Source organism: Ochotona curzoniae, unplaced genomic scaffold, assembly GCF_017591425.1.
Source record: "Ochotona curzoniae isolate NIBS_2020 unplaced genomic scaffold, NIBS_Ocur_1.0 scaffold_274, whole genome shotgun sequence".
Lineage (NCBI taxonomy): Eukaryota > Metazoa > Chordata > Mammalia > Lagomorpha > Ochotonidae > Ochotona > Ochotona curzoniae.
The window spans coordinates 8,173,705-8,195,431 of NW_024467101.1; the positions used below are offsets into that span (position 1 = coordinate 8,173,705).

The following is a 21,727-nucleotide window of genomic DNA, read 5'->3' on the forward strand; positions in this document are numbered from 1 at the left end:
TCTCCTCCTCCTCCCATCTCTCACCTCCCCGACCCGGGGCTCCTCTCCGTTTAGATTCCCAAAGCTCTCTGGGAAGGGCGGACCGACGCCCCAGGAAGAACTACAAATCCCAGCGAGCAGTGCGCGGCGCGAGGGCGCGGAAGGAGGAGTCCGGGGGGCCGACTGGCCCCACCGAGCCAGGTACCTTCCTTGGCGGGACGTGGAGGGGTGGCGAGTCTTGGTTTCCAACCCACGCCCCGTTCTCCAACTCTTCCTTATTAAGAGTGCGTCGGGACCACCATTCCCTGAGATGTGGGGTCGTGGAGAGAGGGGCGAGTGGATTTTGGGGTGCGGGGGTGTCCCAGGACACTGGCCTCTTGTTTTGGCTTTCTAACATTCTGGATTCCAGGCTTAAGAAAGGGACGGTTCTTCCTGGACTTCCTGGATCCCCGGCATTTGAACTTTTGAGACTGGACCACTCCTTCCCACTTGGGACTTGGGTACCTGGGGGGCGTTCTGAGAGCTTGCAGAGGTGGTGGGGAGGGGACCTTGCGTCCAGGGACCCCACCCCCAAAGCGGAAAACACTGAACTAGGAGCGCTCTGTCGGCAGTGTGAGAGCTGAAGTGACAGTGGTGCTTTTGAAGCTTGGGTGCCGGCTCCGAGGGTCACGCTTGTTGGAGATGTGAATGGAGGGTAGTCGACAAACAGGAAAATGTGGGTCCAGTTATCAGGTGGTGGCTCCGGGGCCTGGCAAGTTTGCAGGTCTAGCCTTGGAACAGAGTATGAAGTGGGCTGGGGTCAGCTCAAGTTTGACCTTCTAATCTATGGAAAAGGGTCTTATTATTATTTTTTAATCGCACTAGGAAGCCCTCAAGGCTTTTTGTAGGAACAAAGACCTCATTTACATTGTAATATCCTGCTAGTTGCTCTCTTGAGAATTTACCAGAAGACTGGGAAGTGGTTGTGATGGATTTGATGAGGGAGGGAGGGAATTTAGATTAGAGTGTAGATTGGAGTAGTGATCAGATTTGAGGTGAGTTTGGGAGGTGGAAGAAACAAAACAAGCAGATGATCAAGTGAGAGAAGGATGTGTGGAGAAAGACAATGAAAAGAGAGATTTTAATTTTTTTTTTTTAATTTGAGAGACACAGATCTTCCGCCCATCCCCCGTGGTTCACTCCACAAGTGACTGCAGCATCCAGGACAGGGCCGCAGGAGCCAGGAACCTAGAACCCAATACAGGTCTCCGCCCTTGGAGGTGGGAACTCACGGCTTCAGCCCTCACCTGCTGCCTCCCAGGTGTGTGTGTGTGTATAGTTATCGTATCTACATCATCTATATTTTCGTGATTCTATTGGCTTGCAAGTGAGAGGGGGAGAGTAAATGACCTCACATCCACTGGTTCACTTTGCACATGATTGCGGCAGCCTGGAAGCCGCAGTCCAGCCAGTGAACCCCATTTTAATTCATCTGAAATGATCAATGGTGATGCCTGCTTAGAGGTGCTGGAAGGAGCCATGTGAAATGTTCTGTCTCCATGATATGCTTGTACCTGGCCAAGCACCCTGGTAGCCTGCTGGGGTTGGGGTTAATTGTGAGGCTCCAAGGAGGGATATGCTGGTCATACCGCAGACTAAGCGATCCAGAAGTTAGAGGAGGACTTCCTTCAAAGAAAGGGCCATGATGGCACATGACCACTGGGAGTCAAAGGGGTGACTTCCTTCATTCTTTTTTCTTTTTAAGATTTTAATAAAAAGTTTTTATTGGAAAGTCAGATTTTTTTAAAGATTTAATTTTATTATTTTTTCATTGGAAAGGCGGATATACAGAGAGGAGAGACAGAGAGGAAGATCTTCCATCCGATGATTCACTCCCCAAGTGAGCGCAACGGGCCAATACTGTGCCAATCCGAAGCCAGGAGCCTCTTCCGGGTCTCCCACGCGGGTGCAGGGTCCCAAAGCCTTGGGTCGTCCTCGACTGCTTTCCCAGGCCACAGGCAAGGAGCTGGAAGGGAAGCGGGGCTGCCGGGATTAGAACCAGCGCCCATATGGGATCCCGGGCGTGCAAGGCGAGGACCTTTAACCACTTGCGCCACTGCGCCGGGCCCGGAAAGTCAGATTTACAGAGGAAGAGAGACAGAGAGAAACATCTTGCATCCACTGATTCACTCACCAAGTAGCCACAACGTCAGTGCCGAGCCGATCCAAAGCCAGGGGCCAGGAACTTCTTCCAGGTCTCCCACGCTGGTGCAGGGTCCCAAGACTTTGGGCTGTCCTCAACTGCTTTCCCAGACCACAAGCAGGGAGCTGGATGGGAAGTGGAGCAGCTGGGATTAGAACCAGGACCCATATGGGATCTCGGTGCATGCAAGGCGAGGATTTAACCACTGGACTATTGCGCCTAGCCCTTGCTTCATTTTTTTTTTTTTAAGTGATTCTCATTTGTGGAAGATCCTTTTTGGCTTTAAGCCATCAATTTCAATTTAAAAATCATGATTCTATTGGTAAATCTAGGAAAACAAGGTAAATGACCTTAAGATTTGGGTGCTTTTAAATTAATATCTGAACAAAAATCCCTGGAACTAATTTGCACTAAATTCCTTTAAACACTCAGCTCTATGTGCAGCTTGATTACATTTCCTTGGAAATTATAACTCCAATTATAAATTTAATAGATTTGATTTTCTTTGTAAATACTTCAGTAACATAGCCTAACAAGCACAATTTCCCCGGGATATTTAGACAGTTACTGGGAAATCTAATCAATTAGATGGATAAACATCCTGAATTTCCCATTCCTGTTAACAGTTCGGAGCTGTAGTGTTCCATTTTCTGAGGTGTCAGCGGTCCCTATTTTTAGTCACAGGTGGTCGACCACACTCCAGAAATATGAGAGAGAAAATTCCAGAAACAAATCATCCGTCAGATTTTAAATTGTGCCTGATTGAAGTGGTGTGATGAAACCTCACACTGTCCTCCTGTGTCCTGCTGGGAGGTGACTCGTGTGTGTGTGTGTGTGTGTGTGTGTGTGTGTGTGTGGTAGCCACACTACGTGTGCCGCCTGCCGGTGGTTCATCATTAGCCAGTTATCAGATGGAATAGCGCAGTGCCCGTGTTGTAATTAGAATGGGGGTTACCCCTTGGTAATGTTTGCAGCTCTCCTGGTGAACCAACTGCTAATGTCTCCACTGATTACACAGGTGTAAGACTGGTTACTGACCTATTTTTTTTTTAAGATTTATTTTATTGTTTTTATTAGAAAGTCAAATATCCAGAGAGGAGGAGAGACAGAGACAGAAAGATCTTCTGTCCACTGATTCACTCCCCAAGTGACCGCAACAGCCGGAACTGTTCCAGGAACTTCTAGCCAGAAGCCAGGAACTTCTTCTTGGGTATCCCACTCAGGTGCAGGGTCCCAAGGCTTTGGGCCATCCTCGACTGCTTTCCCAGGCCACAAGCAGGGAGCTGGGTGGGAAGTAGTGTATCCAGAATATGAGGCAGTGCCCATATGGGATCCCGGTACATGATAGGCGAGGACTTTAGCTATCAGGCTACTGTGCTGGACCCTATATTTATTTCTTTTTTGAAAAAGTAAAGAATTGATTGATTTGGAAGGTAGAGTTACAGACAAAACTTTCATCCTCTAGCTCAGCTTTGCAAATGTTTTTTGAGGACCAGGGCTGAGCCGACTAATGCCAGGAACATCATCTGCCTTGTGCGCTTGGGGTGCAGGCTTTCCCAGGCACATTATCAAAGAAGCTGGATTGGAAGTGCAGCCGCCGGAATGTGGACATAGGTGCCCGCAGCACAAGCAGTGGCTTTTACCTTGCTGTGCCACAAGCCCAGCCTCCTCAGTTGGGACTGATTTCCGACTGGCTTGATTGGCAGAGGCTGTTTTTGGCCTTCAAAGGGGAAATTTATTCCTCCATGCTTTCACTTCATAAAGGGGATTTACTGGAAGGTTCTAGACTAACTGGTTGAATGCAGATTTCTGGTACCCCTCTCCAGTTCTGCCAGTTCAGGATATCTGGACACTCTAATCCAGGACATTTTTTTTTTTTCAAATTGTTGGTTATTTATTTGAAAAGTAGAGTCAGATGGCCTGGTGCAGTAGCCTAGTGGCTAATACCCTCACCTGTACACACCAGGATCCCATATAAGCGCTGGTTTGTATCCTGGCCTCCCCACTTCCCATCCAGCTCCCTGCATGTGGCCTGGGAAAGTAGTGGAGGACAGCCCAAGGTCTTGGGATCCTGCATCTGGCTTCAGATTAACTCAGCTCTGGCTATTCTGGCAGGCACTTTGGGGAGTGAACCAGTGGATGAATGATCTTTGTCTCTCTTCTTTGTATATCCGAATCTTAAAAAAAATTAAAAAGTAGAGTTAGAGAGAGAACATCCATCCACTTTTCATTCCCCAAATAGCAGGGCGGGCCAGGCTGAACCTGCTCCAGTCTCCCATGTGAGTGACAGGGATCCGGATACTTGAGCTTGTCAGCTGCCGCCGCCCAGCGTATGCATTAGCAGGAAGCTGGGTGGGAATCAAGAGCCAGAGCTCGAACCCAGGTGCTCCTGATATGGGGCACAGGCATCCCAGTCGGCAGCTTAAGCCCCAGCTCGGCAGAACCCACCCTCTTTTTGGAGATAGTTTGCTCTCAGGGACCATGAAAAATTCTAAGCAGTGGGGACTTCAGGAGGGCTGCCATGCTGCTGCTGTCACCAGGTGGAGCGAGCTGATGAGGCTGCGTCCAGATCTGGAGAGCAAGATCTGCCCCGGCTCTAGAAACACGGGGTCAGATGCCATCTCAGCTGGCAGACTCGGGGTGGGCCGAGGCGATTCTGATCGGGATATCTGCTCCAGATGTCGCCTGAGACTATTTTTATCTTTCCCATTTGGGCTTTCTAGCCTCTTGGGACCTGGAAGCATCTGATGAGAAGCCGTCTCTCCTGCCTGGAGCCCAGACGCCAGCTCAGCCGACCTCTGCTGGCCTTGAAGTTGGGCCAGGGCTAGGTGCTGTCAGGCTTTTTCAGCCTGGGGACTGGGGAAGTGCCCACCACCCCTGGCTGGTTACTCAAAACCAGGTCCCTAGGGTCATCCACAACAGCTCCCAACCCCCGAAAGGAAAAGAATAGGCTTTGGCTCTACCTGACATGTTTTCCACTTTACATAAGAGACAGAGTAAAAAGCCCCAACTTCTGGTTCATTTTTTAAATGCCTATCATGGCCAGGGCAGCCTAAGGGTACCTGACACCTAGACTACACTAGACTCAGAATTAGAACTTCTTTAAAAAAAAAAGAAAAAGAAAGGCAAAGTTACACAAAGGGGGAGAGACAAGAGATCTTTCACCTGCTGGTTCACCCCCCAGATGGCTGCAATGGGTCAGGCTGAAGCCAGGAAACTTGAACTCCATCTGCGTCTCCCAGGTGGGTGGCAGAGGCCCAAGGACTCGGGCCATCTTCTACTGCTTTCTGAGGCACCTTAATAGGGAACTAGAGCAAATATGAAGCCCCAGGATTTGAACCAGCACCCGTATGGGATGCCAGCATGGCAGGTGATGCCTTCACATGCTGTGTGCCACAAGGCCAGCCCTCAATCAGGACTTCTGTAGATCTGACCCCAGTCCTGACTTGCTGAGTTATCCGTCATTGCCATGAGTAGGGCCACCAATGGCCTGGGAGTTGCAGAGGTAAAATGTCTGCTACTCTGAGAGGGGAAGGAATGAGACCCAAATGAGAAAACTATGGTTTCCATGAAGCTCTGGGCATCTGTGGGGTGCCCCTGCCATATAGGGTCCAGTCAAGGGATGCATTTGCACTACCTTGGCACTTCTGCTGGATTTGGGTCCCAGCTGTAGCCTGCTCCCCTGGCAGGGCACCTCCAATGCTGTCAGCTCCAGACGACAGACATATGCAGCTCTGTGACATTGCCACACTCCTAGTGGGCATGCAAAAAAGCTGTCCTCTGGCTGCGGCTTACTGTTTACCTGGAGTCTGGTGTCACTGTAATTAGAGGAAATGACAGGTGAGCTTGAGGGCAGCGTGCGGTGAGCACATGTCCAGGATAATTACAGCGCACCACCCAGCCCTCCCCCCCATCCTCCCCAGCCAGGGCCGAGCTGTTGCCTTATTGTAGCCTTGTGCCAAAGCCAGCTCCATCTCCAAAACTCAGACCAGGAAAGGAAGCCAGAATATGGATGAGATGTGAATGTCTGTCTGCCTGCTGCAGCACCCAGCCCCACAACGGGGCAACGGGATAGAGGAAGAATGGGCTGGGGAGATGGCCAGACCCCTAGGGTGCCCTGTTGGAGGGGCCTTGGGCATAGCATCCCATGGTGAAGCTCTGAAAGTGAGTATGCAGGGTTCCCCAGCCCCGTGGGCCCGCCAACAGCACACAGGGTGATGAGAAGTTATCAGTAAGAGCTCCAGTATCACAATTGTTATCGACACAAACAATAACTGTGATCCTTAAAGTTGGCTATGAGTAAATGAATATTCCAAACCCTTTTTCTCATTTGCTAAGTGAACCCTTTGATGGCTGTGCAGCAGAGCTCCACGAGGATTACATAAGAGGCTGAGAGCCACCTACCTGTGGCACATGGGAGTCAAGCCTAGAGCTGTCTCCCCACATCCCAGGCCCTGCTTGACGTTTCTCTTCTTTGAGCCTTGAGAACTGAAGTCAGGTGCTGGGAGATAGTCAGGTGAGGCTCTACCTCCATGGCCTGGGGTTCAGCTGGGAATTCCAAAGCTGATGGAGCCAGGCTCTGGGGAAGACTGTGATCCTGCAGAAGACATGGCAGTGACGAGCAGAGACGGGCTATTAGGGCTGCTGTATCTTCCTTTAGTATCTCCTTGTTCTTGCACCCAGACCAGGGAGAGAAGGGCCCGGAGGGACTAGAAGGCCCAGGCTTCTCTCTTCCACAAGCAGTGGTGGGCACTGGAGTAGCCCAGCAGCTGGTCTCTGTGCTCCTCCGCCCCTGTGGAACTCCTGGTTCAGTGGGGGCAGGCAGCACGGGAGAAGGTGACAGAGCTCGCATCTGCCAGCTCACTTACCAAATACCTTCATTAGCCATGGCCGTAGCCAGGAGCCAGAAACTCAACCCAGGTCTCCCATGTGGGTGGCAGGGACCCAACTGCTTAACCATCACCTGCTGCCTCTCAGGGGTCATACTGACAGGAGGCTGAAACAAGAAGCTGGAGTTGGGAATTGAACCCAGGAGGCACTCTGATGTGGAATGCAGTCATCCTAAGCACCAGGCCCAGGGCCTGCCTCTCAGTGCGGCTTTAAATTGTGCATGCTCAGTTGTGTGGGCACTAGAGGTAACAAAGTCCTCCACTCCTTGAGTGCTAACTATATGCTAGGTGCCTTAGTGCACTATAGTCCGCTCTCTTGATCAGTTCCATGTTCACAGATTAAACCAACCATAGCTAGAAAAAAAATGGGAAAAAATTATATCAGTACTGAGTAAGTAGACTTTTTTGGTTATCATTCCTTAAATCACAACATGGCAACCATTTACATCGTATTAGAGAAATCATAAGATGATGTGATTATATGGGGGTGGGGATGTGTGTGTGGATGTGTGAGTGTGTTAATACCCAAACACTGTACCATCTCCTATGAGACTGGACTGTCTTAGGATGTGGGTATCCATGGGGAGTGCTGGATACTGAGAAATGACTGCTTACCTTGTGAGCTGGCCAAGGACAGACTCAGGGAGAGGAAATGGTATCTAGAGGGTAACCAACTTCAAAATGGCATGACCTGCAATTCACATCCAGACAGATCCGTGGGATCCCAGAGGGTTGGCCCGCTACCCCTCAGCCACAAGAAGCCAGCCTTGTCACCTGGCAGAGCCATGGGGAACCAGCAGATGCCCTTGCAGATGGGGGAGGGGGGGGCTGCGTCTTGTGTTCCTTGCGGGAGCAGTGTGGAGTGAGATCAACTGGTTCCATGTTCCGGATGGGGTTTGCAGCGTGCCAAGCACGGCCCTCTGAGAGGAGCATGAGTCAGGGCCGAGAAGGCCAGCTGAGTCAGCACCCCATGCCGGCACCTGGGCACTGGCTAGAGATGCTCCATCCATCCCTGACCCCCACCTCAGGACAGCCATACAGTGGTATGGGTTATGCCTGAACCAAGGACACCCGGGCTGAGGGCTGAGTTGGAGCTGAAACCCAGCCAGAGGTGGGCTTGCCAGATTGTGCACGTGGCAGGGCACTGTGTCCGACCGGAGGAGTCTGCAGGCTCTGGCGTAGGCGGCATTTGGGTCAGGAGCCTGGAAAGTTTATGCCTGAATGAGATCACCTTGTCCAAGGTCAGGTCCTACCCAGGACCATGCAGTCATCATCCTCCAGTGGGGGCAGGGACCCCCACAGAGCTGATGTGCTGGGCAGGGGTCTGAGGCCTTGATGGGTGCTGAGTTAGGAGTTTCTTCCTGGTCTCCCATGTGGATGTGAGGTGGCAGAGGTGCATCCTCTGCTGCTCTCCCAAATCACCAGCAAGCAGGGAGCTGAATTGGAAATAAAGTGGCCAGGACATGAACCAGTGTCCATATGGGATGCTGGCACCACAAGGGGAGAATTAGTGTGCTATACCACAGCACTGACCCTCTCAAAATAACAAAAAACATGACAAAAAAACCTCTCTGTACCACTCCCCGAGCCATCGTCCAGTCGGTCGGACCCCATGAAAGTCGGGAAGGGAAGTGACTAGCCCAAGGACACAGCCTGCTTCCCAGGTCCCTGTGAGTAGGTCCAGCCACGTCTGCCTCAGAGCCACCATTCCATGGCATTCTTCCCCAGGGATCCCCTACTCCCTCCGCCCCTCCCTTTCCCGTCACTCTCTGAGCCAGAAGCTGCTAGGAGCATCAAGCTCCGCGGATGGCTTGGTAAAGCACTCGGGCTGTTAGACGTTCCTTCTTGTACAATTTCATTCCAATCCCTATAAGTTTATTGGCAAGACGGGGTGTATTAGACCTGCCAAATCTAATGCATCAAGCCAGCGCGTCTGGGCCACGTTTTCCTCGGCAGTCACAGGAGGAGAAAGGTTTTAAGACGTTTTCATTTCCAGTGTCTGGCTGTTCCAGATCCCGTTACGGCCACTGGCTTCATGGCGGCTGTCCCTGTGTGCCCGCTGCGGGAGCGACTTTCTCCATAAACCCTGGACCGCCCTGGGTTGCTTCCTTGTCTCTACATCTCCTCCCTGATCCTTTTTCCTCCCAGGATGCTCTCTTGCTCTGTTAATCAGCTCTCAGCCTCATCCTGTTTTTTTGGTTTTGTTTGTTTTAAACCCTGGAGTCTGGAGCTTTTCCTGCCAAGTCCGGCACCTACCTTGTAACCTTGGCGAGGTCATTGCCCTTCTGGACGAGGGGCAGGTCTGGCCTCAACCTTGGCAATGCCCACAGGGTGGGCCTGGGTGCACCTGTTCTTCCTGTAGCGTAGAAGACCTGAGTCATTGCTGCCCACCTTGCGCTGCAGAGTTTCTGGGTCTGGGTTAATGGCTTGGTCTCCCAATGCTAAAAGGGGTCTTAAGACCCTGAAATGTTCTCATGTCCCTCTGAGATAGACTGAGGACCTGCTTCCTGAGAATCTAGAAGCTTCCAAGGGAAATCATTAGCAATTACTTTTTGAAACGTCTAAATTCTCTAAGCCCCAAGCTGCCTGTGGGAGACCGGATACCCAGCAGTGTGATGTTAGGGATCGTAGGTCACCAGCTGTGTGACTTTCAATCAGTCACAATCCGCGTCCCAAAGGGAAAATAGGGATTCAATTAAAAATTCAAAAAAAAAAAAAAACCACTTGCTTATTTCAAAAGTGGAGTGACACAAAGAAAGGTAAAGAGAGAAATGGACAAGAGACTTGTCTAGTTGTTCACTCCCTAAATGGTTGCAATAGTCAGGGCTGGGCCAGGCCAAACCCTGGAGCCTGGAACTCCATCCTAGTCTCCCATAGGATGGCAAGTGCCCAGCACTTGGGCCATCTTCCATTGCCTTTGCAGGCACTTTAGCTGGGAGCTAGATTGGAAGTGCAGCAGCTGGGACTCAAACCAGCCCTCTGGTATGGGCCGGCATCATGAGCAGTGACTCTACCTACTATGCAACAATGCCAGCCCTGGGTTCTGCAGTTGTAAGTCAGATTGTCACAGTTGTTTGCTGAGATGATAGTGTCTGAGCAAGTATGGAAGAAGCCAAATAAGTAAAAGTGGGCAGGTGTCTGTGGGCACAACTCAGGCTGGGGGCACAGCAGGTGAAAATACTGGGAGGTGGCCGTGTACCTGGCACATGTGAGGAGCAGAGAGGAAGCAGCTGTGGCTGGCATGGAGCAAGAACACGGGTTGTGTAGGTCAGAGGTGTGGCAGGGAGGGGTGTGGCTGGCAGAGGATAGGAGATGGTACTTCTCTCACCAGGCTGCCCGTTAGTATTCCCTGGCAAGCCTGAAAGCACACCTGTTAGGCCTCCCCCACCTGCTTCTGCCAGGTGGGCGTGGGGCATCAGAATCATTCCCAAGACATTTCTGGAATGGGGCATCTTAGGCCCTGATCGTCAGCTAGAGGGGTTTGTAATAGAGGAAGGTGCATGAAGGGAGACCTTGGCTAAAGCCCTTCTCCCGCTGATGTGTGCCCCTGGATTGACATGGCGTTTTCTGTAATGGCCTGACCCCAGTGCTTTATGGTTTCCCAGGCAGTGGCAGCAGCTGGTGCAGGTGGCCATGGGGAAGCGATACTTCTGTGACTACTGCGACCGCTCCTTCCAGGACAACCTTCACAATCGAAAGAAGCACCTGAATGGGCTACAGCACCTCAAAGCCAAGAAGGTGTGGTATGACATGTTCCGAGGTGGGTGTCCTCTTCCCTGGGCATCGGAGAACATATGGCTCCCCAGGGATCCAACACAGAGGCCTAGTTCCTGCTCCACCCCCACCCCCTAGGGACCCTTGGGGGGCTGGCTGGAATGTGAGCATCTGTCCCCAGTGACCTTGATCAAACACTAGGCACTCCACACCCGGGAGGACCACGGCCAGAAATAGGGGTCTCTCTGAGGGGTAGATGTTTGAGCCAGCCAACCCAGTCTGGACTGAAGACACGTACAGAATCAGGCGGCCCTGAACACAGCAGCTGGAGCTCTTAGAGAGGCAGGGAGAAGGTGTAGCTAGTGAGGAGAATAGTGGGCCCTGAACGCTGGCAAGGGGTCAGGGACTGGATCTTCCAGGTCTGTGGAGGCCATTGCCTGGAGGGGGAATTGTTCAATGGGCAGAGGTCTGCCTTGGAAAGGTTCAAGTAGTGGCTGAGGCCACCAAACCCTGCTTTTGACCTTGGCAGGTGATTCTTGTTCAAGGCAGTGGGGTATGGTGACTGGCTGTTGAATGACTTGTGGTTAGGCTGGAGGGACAAAGAGAAAGAAAAGAGACTGGAGAGTGGGTGCAGCAGGGTGACTGGGCTGAAGTTGACAGGAAGTGCCTGTTGAGGGACAGAGTGTGACCACGCAGCTGGCTGTCACCAGATGGTCAGGGCCCAGAGCGTGGCCCAGCAGGAGGAGCCGTGGAAGTGGAACCCCTTGCCTCCGAAACTCCTGGGACAAGTCAAGTGGACTGTGATTCCACAGGCAGGCTAAGGAGCAGGATGAGAGGCCAGGGTCTAGAGCCCAGGAGGAGAGTTCGGAGTCCCAGTAGCCAAGCAGAGAGGAGAAGGGGAGGCAGCGAGTCCCCTGGTTTGGGAGTGAGAGAGCCAGGGATAAGGACAAGACCCAGACCCAAGCCATCGCCCCCACCCCCACAAGATGTCTCATCCCCTTTGCCTGGGAAGCGGCTGTCACAGCAACGTCCCCTCCCAAGAATGTGACAAAACCCTAGTCATCTCCTCCTATGACTGCCATCAGAAGGGATTACTCAGTAGGAACAGCATCCCTGGTCCCTTAAAGGGATTGGCCCCAGGCCCTTTGCCTCTTATCCAGGGGCTCATTCAGCTCAGCCAACGCCAGCTGAATGGGTCTTTGGCTGCCAGACTCCAGTGAGCTCTGAAGATTCAAAAGTGAAAGGCTATGGTGCCTCCTGCCTGATGACCTTGCATGGGTATAACAGTGTGCACTGCCAGCCTCCTCCTCCCACTCTGACTACGCTGCCCCCCTGCACTTTCTGAGGCATGGGCTATCCCCTGTGCAAGTACCAGCAGCACCCCTCTCCCGTATCATGTTGATCCCCCCAACCCACGACCAGGTCAGGCCCTTTGCCCCCTACTCCGTGTTTACCTGGTTTATATCCACATGGGAGTAGTGTGGCTGCTGGCCTGGAAGGCAGGGCCTGCTCAGACTTGCTATCCGCTTAAACCCTCGGCTTGGCTTGGTGCCTGGCACATAGGGCATGTTCTGCAAATGTCTGGTAGCTGGGAGTCTAAATGAGTGAGCAAATAAACTCAGGGCACTCAGGGCAGCTGTTAATGTGGGGGAGATGAAGCGAGAAGTACCCAAAAGGGTCAGATCATGAGGAGCCGGGACAAACAGGTGCAAGAGAACAGGCTTCTGCGGCAGGACCCAGGGCCCGGACACCTCAACCCTAGGTGCCCTTCAGACCCACTAAGGAGCTTGGAACAATTTCTGAAGCTCAGAGGGGTCAGGGAGTCCTGTGTATCCATGTCCTTAAAAAGCTACCCGATGATGATTCTTTTTTCTTTCTTTTTTTTTTTTTTTAAGATTTACTTATTTCTATTAGAAAGTCCATGCCTCAGAATGTGCAAGAGGCAGTGTGGTCAGAGTGGGGGAGGAGGCTGGCAGATGTACAGAGAGGAGGAGACAGAGAAAGATCTTCTATCCGTTGATTCACTCCCCAAATGGCTGCAATGGCCAGAACTGCTGATTCAAATCCAGGAGCCAGGAACTTCTTCCAGGTCTCCCATGCGGGTGCAGGGTTCAAGGCTTTGGGCCATCCTCAACTGGTTTCCCATGCCACAAGCCGGGAACTGGATGGGAATGGGGTGGCCACCAGGATTAGAACCAGTGCCCACATGGAATCCCCCTGCATACAAGGTGAGGACTTTAGCTGCTAGGCTACCACGCCAGGTCCTACCCAGTGATTTTTTTTTTTTATCCTCACCCGGTGATTCTTAAGCGTGGCTGCAGTGGTCAAGAGCCTACAGTTGGATGCCGGGAAATCTGCAACTCTGATCCCACACTGAAGCGTCCAGCCCCCTGCTCACCTCCACTATCTTAGCCTGGGGGTCCTGGGCAATATTTCATGCCCCGCCCAGCCCCCTCTTCCAGGAAAGGTAGGCCGTGGTGCCCTGGCACCTTAGCTGCATTCCTGAATCTGAGCAGCATGGCACTGACAGACCCCTGTGCACCTTGCTGGTCTGACTCACGGCTGTGCCGGGCACTCCCGCCTGAAGGAAGTTCCTCTGATAATTGGCTCCCCCAGCAGATCACCATTTCCTTAACTTCCTGGGGCCTCTTCACTCTCACACAGCAGAACTCGAGTCTGATGCTGGCAACTCCCTGGCTGCTTGGTCCTGGCCACATCATTGCCACTTCTCTGAACCTCAGGACAGCACGGAGCCCTTCTCTGCTGCCTTTCCCATTGGCAGGGAGTTGGATCAGAAGTAGAGTAGCAGAGACGTGAACCAGTATCCATGTGGGACACTCGCAGGCAGGAGCCTTTACCCACTACTGTACCATAATTGCACCTTCTTCCTGGTGATTCTAACCTGCACCTGGTTTTCCTAACAGCACTGAGGAGTGGGAGGTTTCCTCCTCTTTCTGTTGAGAGAAACAGGTTTAGAGAGAGGAAACAGCTTGTCCATGGTCAGTGTGGCCAGATGTGAGCTCAGGTTTCTTGGATGTTGAAGGCTGTGGTCTTGCCTCTACCCCAGAGGCCTCCAGCTTTTGTCCCGGGTGGCCTGAAAGGCCTGCATCAGGACACAATCCTTGGCATCTTAAGATTTTGATGGACTCGGGCCCGGCATGATAGCATAGCACTTAAACTCCACACCTTGAGTGCACTGGGATCTTATATGGGTGCTGGTTCTAATCCCAGTGGAGTGGCCCCGCTTCCCATCTTGCTCCCTGCTTGTGGCCTGGGAAACCAGCTGAGGACAGCCCAAAAAACTTTGGGACACTGCACCCATGTGGGAGACTCGGAAGAGGCTCCTGGCTCCTGGCTTCAGATTGGCTCAGCTCCAACTATTATGGCTGGTTGGAGAGTAAACCATCAGACGGAAGATCTTTCTGTCTGTCTCTCCTCTCTGTATATCTGCCTTTCCAATAAAAATAAAATAAATCATTAAAAAAAAAAAGATTCTGATGATCTGAAATCTTACCTACCCAGAAGCCTACAAAACTGAAAATAACAGGGAATTGGGATGTTGTGTTGCAGGGGTTATGCCTGTATCCCATATCATCACAGCGTCCAGGATCCATCTCTGCTTGCGGCCTAGCTTCTTGCTAATGTACCCTGGAAGGCAACAGATGGTGCCCCAAGTCCTTGGGCCTCCATGCCCACATGGGAGACCCAGAGGGACTTCCTGGTTCGCAGCTTCGCTTGGCTGCTCTCTGCATTTGGGAAGTGAGCTACAAGCAGATCTTTTTTCTTTCTGTCTAACTCTCTCTCTCTCTGTTGCTGTCCTCTCCAATAAATAAACATAGACATTTAAGATTAAAAGGAAAACCTGGAGCCAGGGAAGGGATACCTATATTAACAGAACTGGGAGGAACCAGAAGCTTCATCTGGGTGCACGTGGGCCATCTTCCACTGCTTTCCCAGCTCCATTAGCAGGAAGCTGGATTAGAAGTAGAGCCAGATCTATGGTACCGAAATCTTTTTTCAAACTCCCCAGGTTGGGGCTGGCATTGTGGCAGGGCAACTTAAGCCTCTGCTGTGGTGCTGGCATCCCATTTGAGCACAGGTTCCGATCCAGCTCCCTGCTAAATGCACTTCGGAAGGCAGAGGGTGATGGTCCAAGGAGTGCTTGGGCCCCTATCACTCATGCGCAGACCCAGATGGAGTTCCAGGCTCCTGGCCCACGCCTCGACCCCTCACCCCGCGTCTTCCACCTCCCACTTGGTCACCTCACCCTTGTCTTCCCTCACAGATGCAGCTGCTATCTTGCTGGACGAACAGAACAAGCGGCCCTGCAGGAAGTTCCTACTCACAGGTATCGCGCTTTGCTCAGCTCCCTCCCGCCAACTCAGGGACCTGCAGTGCCTGCTTGGGCCCCTGCACAGTGAGTGGCCCAGTCCAGCCCTGACTGTGACAGGCAGCTGAGAACAAACCAGTTGATGGAAGAAAGATTTCCCTCTATCCCTCTCTTCACCATTCAAATAAATAAAAATGAATACATACATATAATTTTTTTTAAAGGCAAAAATAAGATGAAGCCAGGAGAATAGTCTCTGCCAACACTGCCCTTGTGGACCCCTGCAGGTTTGATTCTGAGCTTCCTGGCAGCCAAGGCAGAGAGGAAAACCGTGAAGATCTGTGAGGTTCCTTGGGGAGAGATTTACCTGTAGAGCCAGGAAGATCTGGTGGAACGGCCGTGTCCCTCCGTCGCTGTCCCCACCATGGAGCTCAGCCCTGCAGGTCAGGGGCCTCCTTGCAGAATGACCTTGACATAGACACGCTGCTGCTGGGTGACACTGACCAGGACCCCTCCCTCGCCTTCCATGATCCTGAGAAATATTTTGGTTTCCTTGGTGGAGCCTGGGGAAGCCACCCCGGCTCTGGCCACAGCTGTCCCTGGAGCCTTTCCCACAGAGCATACTGGATACTGAGTGGGCATGGGGACAGAGTCTAACTTTTTCTTAAAAGGATCTATTTATCGGATCCGGCGCAATAGCATAGTGGTTAAAGTCCTCGCCTTGCACGCCCAGGATCCCATATGGGCGCTGGTTCTAATCCCGGCGGCACTGCTTCCCATCCAACTCCCTGCCTGTGGCCTGGGAAAGCAGTCGAGGGTGACCCAAAGCCTTGGGATCCTGCACCTGCGTGGGAGACCCAGAAGAGTTAAAAAAAAGGATCTATTTATCAACTTATTGGTAAGCTGTAGAGAGAGAGAGAGAACCTTCCATCCCCTGGTTCACTCCCCAGATGGCCACAATGGCTTAGAATGGGCCAGGCCAAAGCCAAGAGCCTAGAACTCCATCTGGGTGTCCCACACAGGTTGGCTGGGGCCCAAGCACTTGAATCTTCCTCTCAGGAACACCAGAAGAATATGGGGGCGTTGTTTGTTTATCCAGTTTAGAGGCTGCTACTCTTCAGGCCCTAATGCTCCCCCGCCACTCTGCCCTTAAAGCCCTGGGACCTGTCATCATCACCAGGGCACGTGAGAGCAGCCCCTCCTCGAGCACTGAGTCCTTCTGTCTTCCCCCCACAGGCCAGTGTGACTTTGGCTCCAACTGCAGATTTTCCCACATGTCTGAGCGAGACCTGCAGGAGCTGAGCATCCGCGTGGAGGGTGAGTCTGTGGGGGGACCCGTGAGGCCTGGACTGAGAGTGGACTACTGGGAAGGTGAGGAGTTTGAGACTGGGGGTGCTGCTGTGTGTCTCCTCCACCTACCTCTTACTGACTTGTAGTCACCACATTGGTGGGACAAACTAGAGGGTGCCCCGAAGGACGGGGCAGCCCTGGGCCCTCAGCTTGGGAAGGTGTCAGGAACAGCCTCTGGCTTGCTACAGACACCGGAAGGAACCAGGCTGGTCCCCCGGAAGTGGGGCCTCTAGGGGTTCCTGTCCGGGAGCTGCAGGATATGCCACAGCATCCCCCCAACCGCTTGGCCTGGCTCTAGTCTCTGGATCCTCCTCCTCCCACTCTTTCACTGAGTCCCCACAAGGCTCAGAGGATAAAACGAGAGTCAGGAAGCCTCTCTCTGCCCTCAGGTCCCTCAGAACTTCCGGAGAAACTGGCATGTTCAGCTGTTTCAGAACCAGGCACCTTCACCTTTGGGAAATTCACTTACCGCTTCCCAACTAAAGACCCAGGAACTAGGAACTCCACTTAGAATCTTTCCGCAGTTCCCATTGCCCCTCATGGAACAGGTGCAAAAATGGAGGATCCAGATCCAGAGAGACACTACAGGAAGGGGAGACAGGAAGAAAGAGAGGCGGGCAGGACCGTCCTCCCTCTGCCAGTGCCCTGTGACATGGCTGTTTGGGAAGATGAAGCGAGAGGACCCTGGGCAGTGCTGACCCCGTGCCAGCCCCCAAACTACGGGGGGAACCTCCAGGCCAGGCACCCGGACCCTCTGACCCATTCAGACACTCTCGCTGCAGGCACGAACTTTGCTCATCACTGGGTTTTGATTCTGTAAGCAATAGTTTCCACAGGACCCAGTCTAAAAGCGAAATCCAGGGAAACTGAGGCTCAACACCCTGCCTCAGCCAGGGACCCAGCAGGAGCCACAGCCGAGGGTCATCCCCTGTCCTCCTTGAACCTGGTGGTGGACACCCCCTTCATACTCCAAGTCAGACCCCTTGCCCTCACAGTCATTTCCTGACTCTGCAAAACTGAGGAAATTTGGAGGCAGGCAGAGTGGGGCCCGGTGAGGCGGAGGCTTGGTGGAGACAAGCTGGTGGTCCTGCATCCCTGCCAGAGGTGGCTGCAGCAGCTGAGGGCAGGATGGGCTGTGGCAGGCAGGAGTGCACCCCTCACTACCTTGGCTTCCCTGTCCCTCGCAGAGGAGAGACGCGCCAGGGAGTGGCCGCTGGACCCACCCGACCTCCCAGAGGGTCACCTGGAGGACTGGCTGGAGAAGAGAGCCAAGCGGCTGAGCTCAGCACCCAGCAGCAGGTACACACCCAAGGACCCCTCAGCTCATGATCATGGAGGCGCAGTGGGGGCAGTGGGGAGGGTGGGGATGATGGAGTAAGACCCCAGCTTGCCTTCCCTTTCTGGGAGCTAAGGGGTCTCCCAGCACAGGAGCCAGACACCAGACATGCCCCTCCTCCCCACCCAAAGCTGTGGGTGGCCAGGTGTTGACCAGCCATGGAGGGAATTCATGGTGCTTGCTCCTAGGCCTGGAGCGGCTCACGCTGGCCGAAGGCATGTGGCCAAACTGACCTGACTCTGCATCACCAAGGCCATTGCTAGAGGGAGGGGTCCAGTGATGGTTGCCATGCCGTCCCTCCCTGTGTACCAGTCACTATGCACCTGATACCCACTGTCTCTCACCTCACAGAAGAGGAAACTGAGGCTCCCAGGAGAAGTGTGACTTGCTTGAGGGCATACAACTAGAAATACACCTGCACAGGGGTACATTCAGGTCACTGTCCAGTGCCTCCCCAGGAAAGGGTTCTGGGCCCAGCGCTCAGAATGGGGAGCCCCTCATAACTTACATATATGTGTGGGGAGGAGGGCACATTGGGCCAGGACCCTTGGGTGGGTGGGTGAGGAGCTCTGGAAAGTGTCAGCAGCCCAGGGGCCTGCTCACCAGGTACAGAGTGGAAGCAGCTGTGGCCTGAGGGTCTGTACCCTATTCCCATCCCCCACACTGCTCTCCCTCTGGTCCCCCAGGCCAGTCACGGTCCTTCTCAGTGTCCACCTGCCTCCTAAGGGCCTCTCAGGCCACAGCAGCAAAAAAGGGGGCTGTGGCAAGGCACACATGCATTTGTTCTTGACCTTGCCCCAGCTGCCTCAGGCTTCCTGGTCACAGGGCCTGAGAGGCTCCCCTGCTGCCCTCCCTACCTGTGGGCAGCTGTGTTTTCTCACCTCTCACCTCTGACCTGTCTGTCGCACCACACACTGGGCCAGCTCATAATCGTGGGAACATGGAGTCCCTGCTTGCCCTCGTCTGGCAGCACGGGCTCACTCTGCTGGGCAGACTGACCCTCAGGGATCTGCCAGGAGCAGACGGTGGGAGGGACAGCTAGCCTCAGACACGCAGCCTAATCCCCTGGCCCAGCCAGTGCTTGTCCTTGCGTCCTGTTGGCTCTTCAGATTGTCACTTTATCCCTCCTAATCGCCCCCCTCATCGCCCCTCTCTGGGCCAGCGCCACCGTTCCGGGCCATCTGCCCCCTAATCTCAATTTCCTCCGGATGAGGACCACAGCTGGCTGGGGATGTCCAGGGAGGAATCCTGACCTTGCATACGGGGCAGAGAGGCCAGAGAAGCAACAGGCAGTGACCAGGCATGCATGCACTTGCTTACCCCATGTGGAGAGGGGACAGCGAGCTGAGCCACAGGGCTCAGGCCTTAAAGGTGCCTGTGTTCTGTCGAGGGGAGGGGGCCTCAGGGTGGACAGGGTCCAGTAGCTGGGTTCCCCACTCCCCACAGATGTGCACCATTGGCTGGATGAAGGGTCTGAGGCTCAAGGAAACGGACTCTCCCAGACCCCAGGCTTCCTAGGGGAGCCCCGCTGTTCCCATGCCCTGGTGGGGGAGCCCCGGCAGCATGTGGCTTAGAAGCTCCCTCCCTGCAACCACACAGCCTCCCCTACTCTCACCCTTCTCTGTGGTGGTACACGCGTGGATCTTGCAAATCCTCCCCAGGGCCGTAAGTCACAGCAGTGGCTGGTCTCTGCACTCTGCAGCCGGCAGTAAACCATGAGCGTGTGTTCGGAGATGTCCCTGTTCTTGCAGAGGCCGCTCCCCTACCCCCAGGGTTCCTGCAAGTCCTTAGTTCCCTACAGGTAGCCAGGTCCAGCCAGGAAAACTAGATGAGTGCAGCTAGCCAAGTCCATGGCTCCTCTCCCAACCCCGCACCCCAACCTCCACAGCAGAGGCTTCTCCACACATTGTACATGGCTGCCCTCTGAGCCTGCCTGGAGCTGTCAGGGCCTCACCTGGCCTGAAGGCTGGGTGGGAAGCTGGATGGGATGCAACTGGGGGATGCTGGAGCAGAGAGAATTCAGGGAGAGGGGCGGGGACAGGCACAGCATCTGGAGCCAGTGGGTGGATTGTGCCCAAGCTCCTGTCCCACCCCACCCCCGCCCAGACCCTTATGTCTCTTGGACTCAAAAACCCCTGCACCCTAGTGGTTGCATATATAAAATGGGTACACGTGAGGATTCTTGAGGAATGACTGGGCCATTCAGCAAACCTTGTGTCATGGTGGCTCCCTGGCACCAGGCCTGCTCTGGGCATTGAAGCACAAACAGACCCTCCCTCCCCCAAGTCCCTACCCACTCTTTGCCCTTCATCTCCCATGGAGTTCAAAGTGCTTCACAGTCTGAGCAAGACCCCGCACTGTGGAGAGCAGAGGAAGGGGGTGGCAGCTAGAAGGATCCCAGTGCAGAGTAGGTAGGGGGTAGGGGCCTGGGTCAGCTCTGGCAGGACAGGGTGCCCAGAGTGGGTAACTTTAAAATGTGGCTCTGAGCACTGGTTGCAGGGACTTGGGATACTTGAGGAGAGTAGCATGAGAAATGAGGCTTCTAGAAAAAATTTAAGACAATTTTTTTTTTCTGAATTCAAAGGCTTGCGTGCTTGTCAAACTTTTGAAAAGTATAAAGAAGGCTGTTTTTTTTTTTTTTAATCCCTCCTGGTTGCATGTTGCACCCCTCAGACAGAACCACTGTTAACATCTCACCACGTTCTTCCAGGCTTTTTTTTCTTTTTTTATGTATTTATATATGTTATATATCTTTAAACAAAAATAGTATCATGCTATATACATTATTTTATAAGCTGCTTTTTCTCCCTACCCACATAATATGTCTGTCTTGGTCAGTGCATATAAGTCGGCCTTAGTTTCACGGCAGGCTGCATAACATTCTTGGCTGTGCGCGTGCATATGTAAGTTTCGGTACCCCACAGGTGGACACCCAGGTTACTTGCGCTCCCTTGAGGCCATGCTTGGAGCTGGGGCTCAGGCCCCCACCTCTGCTGTGTCCTTGGGCTCAGCTCCTGGGGGTGCAGGGGTGAGGGCAGGGGTTGCTGGCTCACAAAGGCTCTGTGGGTTTTCAAGGCTCTTGTTTCCAGAAAGGTCACGGCAGGCTGCTGACCCTCCCACAGCCAGGGAACTGGGGGGAGGCGGGTAAAGAGAGGTCGGGGGGTGGGAGACATTTTTGTTGGTGGGTGAGCCCCACTCTAAACACTCTGCTTTCCTCCTCTCTAGGGCCGAACCCACCAGAGCTACCGTCTTCCAGTACCCCCTGGGCTGGCCACCGGTCCAGGAACTGCCCCCCTCACTGCGGGCACCCCCACCCGGAGGGTGGCCTTTGCAACCCGGAGTCCAGTGGGGCTAACACCGCCTGCCCCTCACCTAGTCAGCTGTCGGTCATGTGAAATACAGGGACTGGTACCCAAGAGGCCTTACTCCTTCCTGCCACACCCATGGAGCTTCTGAGACCGAGGCTCAGGCACGCCCTCACGGCAGGTGCAACCCTCTCCTCCACCCTGGCAACTCTGCCTTCCCTATCCCCACCCCCTTTCCTGGGATGTCTTCAGAGAACGGGTGAGAAACTTCCCAACATTAATAAAGTCTATCCCCATGGTGACTAGCTGCGTGTCCCCCTGTGTGGCGCTCGGAGCCATTTTGATGAGCTTCTGTTGGTCTCTCGGAGGCAGCAGAGCCTCAGCATGGCTGGGCAGTGTACCCATGCCCATCACCCAGAGTGAAGAAGAGCCAAGGTCTCCACCTGCTGCCCCAACCCCCATGTCTGCCCTGCCAGGTTGGTACCAAAAGTTTGGGACAACAGATTTGGGTGGGGTGGGGGATGGTGGGGAGGCACAAGAGTTGGGTTTCCAAACTTGAGGCATAAGGAAGTTGGGGCACCCAGATGGTAGGCTCTGGGCTTGGGCGAGGGGCCAGCTGAGCTGCTTGCCACTGAAAGGGCT

The 21,727-nt window shown here is 53.6% G+C and overlaps 1 protein-coding gene across 1 annotated transcript; it reads left to right on the forward strand.

Moving 5' to 3' along the window:
- The first annotated feature begins 38 nt into the window (after positions 1 to 38).
- On the forward strand, positions 39 to 21,390 carry ZMAT5 (zinc finger matrin-type 5). The gene is made up of 6 exons (XM_041003863.1): positions 39 to 180; positions 10,656 to 10,810; positions 15,050 to 15,112; positions 16,331 to 16,411; positions 17,632 to 17,743; positions 21,006 to 21,390. The coding sequence occupies exons 2-6, from the start codon at positions 10,684 to 10,686 to the stop codon at positions 21,133 to 21,135; spliced, it is 513 nt and encodes a 170-aa protein (XP_040859797.1). The 5' UTR covers positions 39 to 180; positions 10,656 to 10,683; the 3' UTR covers positions 21,136 to 21,390.
- The last annotated feature ends 337 nt before the right edge of the window (positions 21,391 to 21,727 follow it).